Genomic DNA, 8,733 nt, shown 5'->3' with positions numbered 1-8,733 from the left:
GTACGAGATAGCACTACTAATATAAGGAGGTGTACAAAGAATCAGCATGATTTACAACTGGCTTGAAAAGTGTTAGCTGCGGAGTCATGTCCAACCCTTTGGGACCCCACGGACTGTAGGCCGCCAGGTTCCTCTGTCCGTGGGTCTTTCCAGGCAAGAAAACTGGGATGGGTGCCATTTCCTTCTCCAGGGGATCTTCCCGACCCAGGGATCGAACCCTGGTCTCTTGCACTACACGCAGATTCTTTATGGTCTGAGCTGCTGAGTTAGTTCATTCCTGAAGGAAGCCCTGCCAGGCCCGCCTTCGCCCATCCTTTTCCTGTGCTTCCTTCAATTAGGCCCCTGGCCCGCTCAGTTATGGGCTTCTCTGATGGCTCAGTGGTAAAGAAGTCGCCTGCCAAGGAGGATACCCGGTCCGAGCCCCCCTGTCGGGAAGATCCCCTGGAGAAGAAATGTCAATCCACTCCAGTACTCTTGCCTAGGAAATTCCCGGGACAGAGGAGCCTAGCGGGCTACAGGACGCAAGAGTCAAGACACGACTTAGCAACAACAACACGCTCAGTCAACCAGCTTTTCAGCCCAACGTACTCCTTTTCCTGAAGATGCCGGACGTCCCCGGCGCTGGGATATTCGAGGCACCGCCGGCAGACCCACATCTCTGCTGGCAGGTTTCCCAGCCGCCGGGAGGACCCACCCAGGCCGCACCCATTCCACTAGCATTCACAAGTCCCGCCCCCTCAGCTAGACGAAGCGGAGGTGACGCACATCTGGAGCGCCAAACTCCGCCCCTCACGCTTTCCCAGTCCCCGGGAGATGACGCAAGCCCGGCAGAGGCGGGTCCGAGGTCGCCGCGGGGCGGGGCGGGGCGGGGCGGCGCGGCGCGGCGCGGCCTTCTCCAAAGCGGCGGTTTGTCGGCGGCAGTTAACTTGGTATCCCTGTTAGCTTGACTTGTGGCCAGCTGCGATCGATACTACTAGGCCGGTGCAGACTCAGCCAGAGTGTGACCCCGAGGCCCGAGAAACAGGATTTTCTCTGGTCCGGGACTCCCCGGCGTTCAGCGCTGCCCCCATAACCGGATACCAGTTATTTGAACTTTCGGCTTCAGACCCAGGTTCCCCTCCCTGTCCCATCGCCTCCCGCTGCTACGCTCTTTCCTCCCTTTCCCTTGTCGCTGTGCCACCGATGGCTCAGTTTCCTTCTCTCAGTCAGGTTCTTATTTGTCCCCCGCTCTCCTCCGTGTTGCTTTTCGAGGGCGACCTTGAAAATTTCCTTCCTTTATAACACTTCTTTTGTATCTTCCCTTCTTTCCCCCCTTCCTTCCTTCGCCAGAATCTTTGTCAGACCACTGCCTCCTGCAAGGCTTCACTCCTTTTCAGGAGTCTGTGGCACAGGTGTTAGGGAACTGAGTTTTTAAGGCGGTCGTTTGAAGATTTTGAGCTTTTCCTCTCTCCTAACCAGGAGTCATAGATGCCAAGAAGTATGGCCCCCCTCAAGAAGCCTCGAAATACCACAAAGTTGCCCCTGGCTTTAAACCCCTTGAAGAGCAAGGACGTGTTGGCAGTGCTGGCTGAGAGGAACCAGGCTATAGTACCCGTTGGGGCCTGGGTGGAGCCTGCCCCACCAGATAGTTCAGAAGTCCCGGCAGCTGTGAGTGTCAGTTTGATGCCAACGTGGTGGGGTTTCTTCTTCCATCTTTCTTTTTATTAGCCTTCCCTGATTCCTTGCGCTCGGATAAGCAGTCTGGGGATGCCATTTGTATTCCGTGGTAAATAGTTATGTTTTTGCGTTAGGGTTGTTGAACAAATATGTAGTTAATTAAATTATCATACAAAGATGTTTAGTTGTTTCTAAAATGTGGTACACTCTTATCTTTGGTTTACACTTGAGAGCCACAATTTGGAACCAGTCATACACTTCAGGAAAATGTTTGGTAATCTCAAGGTGAGGGCCAAAGAGGGCAGACAGACAATGGGAGTTAAGGAAAGAGGCACCGGTGGCTTCAGTTTGTCTGGTCTTGAGTTAACTTGAGTCACTTGTCCAGACTTGATAGATATATCTCTCCTTTGGAATTGTGTTACCTAATTATTCATTGATACTTGTACATTCTACTCTCTTGTACATATGTTCTAGAATAGTTTATGGGACAGATTTCTTGGAACTCATAATTTTAATTGGAATTTAAATTCGCTTGATTTTGAGAATTTAAAGACTGTGAAATAACTTGAGGCACCCCTCAGAGTTAGAATTTGGTATCGCTGTTAGAAGAAGGGATAGACAGGAGGTATGATGCGCTTCCCTGGTGGCTCAGAGGTTAAAGCGTCTGCCTCCAATGCGGGAGACCTGGGTTCGATCCCTGGGTCGGGAAGATCCCCTGGAGAAGGAAACGGTAACCCACTCCAGTATTCTTGCCTGGAGAATCCCATGGACGGAGAAGCCTGGTAGGCTACAGTCCACGGGGTTGCAAAGAGTCGGACACGACTGAGCGACGGAACGGAACGGATGATGGGTTTATTTAACTTGGAGATTCCTTATGGAAGAGAAACATAGTCAAGAGAAGAGCAATACAGTATAGGACATCAGTGTTGGAGTCAGAGAACGTTCTAGCGTTGCTGCTTGCCAGCTGTAGGATCTTTGGCTGCTACTAAAGATAAATGTTTCTGAGCCCGTTTCCTCATCTTTTATGTAAGAGATAAGAATACCTAGTATTGGAGCTAGTTTCGAGGATTCAGTGATATGAGTTAAAGTGTTTATGCTAATAGATCTTTAATCATGGTGACTACTATTATTTTCATTCTTTGCTATTTGGAGCACTTAGAGGAAGTGAACAATGATCAAGGACTCAAATGTAATAAAATGTTCCAGATTGTTTTGGAATTAAGCATTATATAAATATTGAGTACCTTTGTATTTTAGGCTCCATTACAGTAGGGGAAACAAAGGAGAATGAAATACATTTCCTGCCCTCAAAGGATTCATAATCTAATAGGGAGTTAATAATTATTGTTCAGTTCAGTTCAGTTCAGTTCAGTCGCTCAGTCGTGTCCGACTCTCCGCGACCCCATGAATCACAGCACGCCAGGCCTCCCTGTCCATCACCAACTCCCGGAGTACACTCAAACTCATGTCCACAGAGTCGGTGATGCCATCCAGCCATCTCATTCTCCGTCGTCCCCTTCTCCTCCCGCCCCCAACCTTTCCCAGCATATTGTACTCAATGTTAATAAGAATGAGAGGTGGTGGGTGGTGGTGGTGGTGTAGTTGCTAAGTCGTGTCCGACTCTTGGGACCCCATGGACTGTAGCCTGCCAGCCTCCTCTGTCCATAGGATTTTCAGGCAAGAATACTGGAGTGGGTTGCCATTTCATTCTCCAAGAATGAGAGGTACCAGATGGGTACTGGATGTTCTTGAAGACTGAGTAGGCCTTTTCTAGGTAGAGATGACAGGAAGGACATGCTTGGTTAAAAATGCAGCATGATTCTCATAATAGCACATAGGTGGTGAGTGGTGAGCCATCTGATATGTTAGTTTCTCAGTTGTGCCAGACTCTCTGCAACCCCGTGGACTGTTAGCCCACCAGGCTTCTCTGTCCATGGAATTCTCCAGGCAAGAATGTTGGAGTGGGTAGCCACTCCCTTCTTCAGGGAATCTTCCTGATCTAGGGATCGAACCCAGGTCTCCTGCATTGCAGGCGGATTCTTTACCATCTGAGCCACCAGGGAAGTCTAGCAATCTCGTCTATGTGGACTATTTTACTCACTTTAGAAACTGAAACATAAGACAGGTTTGAATTGGTTCATTAAGAATTAAATGAAGATACTTTTAGTTCTCAGTACATGAAAAATTAAGATTTGGTTTATGTGCTTACAGATTCTAAGTTTTAGTTTGTGATTTGGTTTAAGTTCGTGTACTTGAGCTTCCCTGGTGGCTCAGATGGTAAAGAATCCGCCTGCAATGCAGGAGATCTGGGTTCAGTTCCTGGGTTGGGAAGATCCCCTGGAGGAGGGCATGGCAACCCTCTCTAGTGTTCTTGCCTGGAGAATCCCCATGGACAAAGGACACTGATGGGCTATAGTCCATGGGGTCACAAAGAGTCAGACATGACATAGCAACAAAGCACAGCACAGCTATGTCTAGATTATCAGCTCTGAACTACTGGGACTTCTTTACAGGGAATTTTGGATTATAGAACTGAATTATTTTGTCGGGATTGTATCCTGACCATTTTGTGTTTACAGTAGGCAAAACTAGTGGGACATTAAATTTATATTCTGTCTTTCATCTTTAAAGACTTCAGCCTATATAATTGAAGAAGAACTGAAGGAGCAACTAAGAAAGAAGCAAGAAGCTCTGAAGCGTTTTCAGAGACAAGTCAAAAGCCGAGTAAATCAGCAAATTAGGCTGAGAAAAAAGCAACAACTTCAGCAGTTTTATGAAGCTGTAAGTTCAGAAGTGAGCCTGAATAAAGATTGGATGGAACATGTGTTTGTTATGGGAAATGCTATTAGGCAATAACAGAACCACTTTTTTTGAGCCCAGGCTTTGTATAATCAGGGCTTCCCTGGTGGCTCAGAGGGTAGTGTCTGCCTGCAATGCAGGAAAGCTGGGTTCGATTCCTGGGTCAGGAAGATCCCCTGGAGAAGGAAATAGCAACCCACTCCAGTCCCCTTGCCTGGAAAATCCCATGGACGGAGAAGCTTGGTAGGCTATAGTCCATGGGGTCGCAAAGAGTCGGACACGACTGAGCGATTCACTCACTTCACTTTTGTATAATCTGATTAACTAGTGAGGGCAGTAGATTTGTAGGCTGAGAACCTGTTGTATCTGTTTTCCTGTGTTGTTCTGACTACCTCTTTTGCTTTCACCAAATAGTTATAAATAATGTCAGAGTTTGGGTTGGGGTTTGCATTCTGGCTTTGCTCCCTAATAGCTATGTGACTTTGGGCCAAGTGCTTAAATTCTCTCAGCTATGGTTTCTTTATCTGGAAAGTGGGTATATAATACTTGTCTCACAGTATTGTTTTGAGAATTAGATAATGTAGATTATTAACACCTAGTAGGTGCATGGTAAATGTTAGTTTCTTTGTCAACTAAAATTTCCCATCCCTCTTCCCAACCCCGGTTTTAAGACTTTTGGACTGCGTTTAGACATTAGTTGATTATACTGGGCTGGGGGAATCATTCTCACTAGAGGAATCTCACTGTTTCTTCCTTCGTGTAGGCAGAGAAAGAAGGCTCTATAGCCATGCACTCTTCAGATCCAGCACACTTAACTCCTAAAAGAACGAGTGTTTTTCCAAGCAATTTGAATGCTGCTATTGGAAGGGCCACATTGCCTCCTCCCCAGATGCTTGAGGGTGGAATAGAAGACAGAGAGAATCAGAATGAATTGTTCCAACAACAAGCTCAGGCTGTAAGTACATATTCATTTTTATTTATGTCTCTGGTTTTTTTATTTTTTTAGATGTATGACATACCTGGCCTATGATGTAGAGATTAGGAGGTGTCACATCAACTTCGATTTTTATCACCTCCGCCCCTTTTTTTACCTTTGTAAAGAGAAGATTAATGGGATGATGTTTATTTTAAATATATATTTTAAATTTATGTTTAAAATTATATGAGACTGCTTTGGACAGCAAGGGGATCAAATCAGACATTCCTAAAGGAAATCAACCCTGAATATTCAGTGGAAGGACGGATGCTGAAGCAGAAGCTCCACTACTTTGGCCACCTGATGTGAAGAGCCAACTCATTGGAAAAGACCCTGATGGCTGGGAAAGGTTGAAGGCAGGAAGAGAAGGGGGGAGACAGAGGATGAGGTGGTTGGATAGCATCACCAGGTCAATGGATGTGAGTTTGAGCAAACTCCAGGAGATTGTGAAGGACAGGGAAGCCTGCGTGCTATAGTCCGTGGGGTTGCAAAGCGTTCGATATGACTTAGTGACTGAACAACAGTTTATATTTTTTGATTGGACACGTATGATACCGAAGTATTAGAGTTCAAAACTTATGAGAAAGAGCTTTAAATCAAAGAATGTAGATTTTCCAATTGTACTTAAGTTGTTATGGGTAAGTGACTCTCAGTTTATAGCATATGGACAGAAGTGATTCCTAACCTCTATTGCACAAAGGTTCAGTACATATATGGGAATTTCAATGATTGTTTTGTTTCTTTTTTCTGTCCCTCAGTCTGATTATCACAATAAATTGATCTATAAGTCAAGTAATAATAAGTAAACTCTAGATTGACATAGTCACAAGTTTTTAATATAACTTTTCAGTGATTCACTTTGTATACCTAATATTTAAAAATTAACCACCATGAGTAGCTCCATCCACTCAAGTCACTTGACGCCATCTAATCAGCACCCCCACCCTGCTTAGTGTACCTTGGCTTTTGTTCAGTTGATCACATTCTTCAACTTGGTTGTGGGAATAATCCTTCATCTTATCATCTTATTTCATTTTATTTAGTTCTACCAGTTTATTGCTACCAACTCATCTGCCTCCACCCTCCTCATGCGTGTGTGCTCAGTCATGTAATCCCATAGACTGCAGCCCACCAGAGTCCTCTGTCCATGGACTTCCAGGCAAGAATACTGGAGGGGTTGGCATTTCCTTCTCCTATCTTATCCTTCTAAAATATAATCCAAAGGGTTAGTAAGAGGAGAAAAATAATGTGGAAAATTATGATTATGTGAAAACGAAAGTTGTGTGATGCTAACATGCTTGGTCATAAATATGAAGCAAATCTTTTTGTGCTGTTAGGATAAATAGAGAAGTACATGTTGTGTTGAAATGTTTTTTAAAAAGATTTTTTTCTCTTTCCCAGACTGTGACTTTTTCTTGTTATTGTTTGGCTTGTAGTGATCATTTTTTATTTTCTTTTAAATATTTTGAACAATATACCGAGCCAGTATTTATTGAGCCAGACACTGCATAAAGTACAAAGGATAAAATATTGACCAAGACAGACACAGCCCTTGCTTTCATGGTGCTTGTAGCTATAAATCCCATTGTAGTGAGGATTATACTTCATCTGTATAATACTTAAATAGGACACATCAGTCCACAGATATTTGAATATACTGTTTGTTAAGCATTGTAGGGATACTAATGATATGTGAAATAGGATCTTTCATGGATTTACATTTCCAAGTAGAGATACAAAGCTAACAGACTCCTAATCTGTTGGTTAATAATATGGAAATATTTGCTGCATTTGGTGATAAATTTGTGCAGTGGAAGTTCAAAAATGTTTTAATTCTAAAGAAATAGTTGGGGAAGAATTCTTGGAGGAGGTGGAATTGAGCTGTATATTTTGAACTGGTAAACTGAGTTGAATTGGTAAATTCGAAAGTATTTTAAGATAGGAACAGTAAAAAGTCTGGAATATAAAAGTTTTTATACCCTGTTTTTTTTTTCCCCCTTTGGGCTGGGCCTTGGGGCTTGTGGGATCTTGTTCCCCGACCAGGGATCAAATCCATCCTGCTTGCTGTAGAAGAACGGAGTTGTAACCTTTAGACCACAAGGGAAGTCCCGACCCTGTTTTTTTCTTAAAAGAAGATGAGCTACTGAGGAATATTCAGTGACTTAAACTACTCTAAGCCTATAAACTTTTGCTTATGCAATCTGTGACAATAGAAGCTCAATTTTTTTTAAGTCTTACTGTTTCTGTTGCACTTTCTATCCACTAGATGTCACTAAGATCTAGACAGTGAGACAGTGTCCAAAGCACTTACTCCTTTGGGACAGTTCCAGGCAAACTGGGACAGTTGGTCACCCTGTCTCTACGTGTGTTCTCTCTTCTTTACTTACTTTTCTGCTACTAACTGGTATTCTCATCATCACAGCTCCAAAACTTTGGCATACTTAAAACTCCTTTAGCCTCTTTGTATGCCTGTTCATTTTACATAATTTGTAAAATGAGCATTTAACAAATAGGGGGATTTGTAAACTTAGTGGCTTAAAATGACAAAAACTTTTTCTCTCACAGTTGTGGAGACCAGAAGTCCAAAATCAGTTTCACTGAGCCGAGATCAAGGTGTCTGCAGGGATATGCTCTTTCCACAGATTCTAGGGAAAATTTGTTCTTTGACTCTTTAAGCTTTTGGTGTCTGCTGGCATTCGTTTGCTTGTGGCCACATCAAACCATCTTCACATCGCCTTTTCTGTATGTCTGGTTTTCCTCTATCTGTTTTATAAAAACCACTTGTGATGGCTTTTAGTGCTGGTCTAGATAATCCAAGGAGAAGGCAATGGCAAGCCACTCCAGTACTCTTGCCTAGAAAATCCCATGGATGGAGGAGCCTGGTAGGCTGCAGTCCGTGGGGTCGCTAAGGGTAGGACATGACTGAGTGACTTCACTTTCACTTTTCACTTTCACACATTGGAGAAGGAAATGGCAACCCACTCCAGTGTTCTTGCCTGGAGAATCCCAGGGACGGGGGAGCCTGGTGGGCTTCTGTCTATGGGGTCACACAGAGTTGGACGTGACTGAAGTGACTTAGCAGCAGCAGCAGCAGCAGATAATCCAAGATTATCTCATCTCAAGATCCTCAACTTAATCACATGTGCAAAGGCCCTTTCTCCTTATAAAGTAACAATTACAAGTCTAAGGAATTAAGACCTGATACCTTTGTGTGCGTGCTAAGTCACTTCAGTTGTGTCCAACTCTTTGGGACACCATGGACTATAGCCTGCTGGGCTCTTCTGTCTATGGGATTCTCCAGG

At 44.0% G+C, this 8,733-nt stretch overlaps 1 protein-coding gene across 1 annotated transcript in view; it reads left to right on the top strand.

Annotated features, from left to right (window-relative positions):
• Positions 1 to 870: 870 nt before the first annotated feature.
• CCDC15 (coiled-coil domain containing 15) overlaps positions 871 to 8,733 on the top strand; it is a 52,885-nt gene continuing 45,022 nt past the window's right edge. The window contains exons 1-4 of the mRNA XM_088832137.1: positions 871 to 1,111; positions 1,459 to 1,647; positions 4,288 to 4,437; positions 5,219 to 5,410. Coding sequence (XP_088688263.1) covers positions 1,468 to 1,647; positions 4,288 to 4,437; positions 5,219 to 5,410 — 522 coding nt within the window. The 5' untranslated portion in view covers positions 871 to 1,111; positions 1,459 to 1,467. The remainder of the gene's footprint in view (positions 1,112 to 1,458; positions 1,648 to 4,287; positions 4,438 to 5,218; positions 5,411 to 8,733) is intronic.

This window comes from Moschus berezovskii, chromosome 25 (genome assembly GCF_049115385.1).
Source record: "Moschus berezovskii isolate FMDL1 chromosome 25, NW_MosBer_1.0, whole genome shotgun sequence".
Lineage (NCBI taxonomy): Eukaryota > Metazoa > Chordata > Mammalia > Artiodactyla > Moschidae > Moschus > Moschus berezovskii.
Note: the sequence above shows the minus strand (reverse complement) of the source record. Positions and strands in the feature narration are given on the sequence as shown.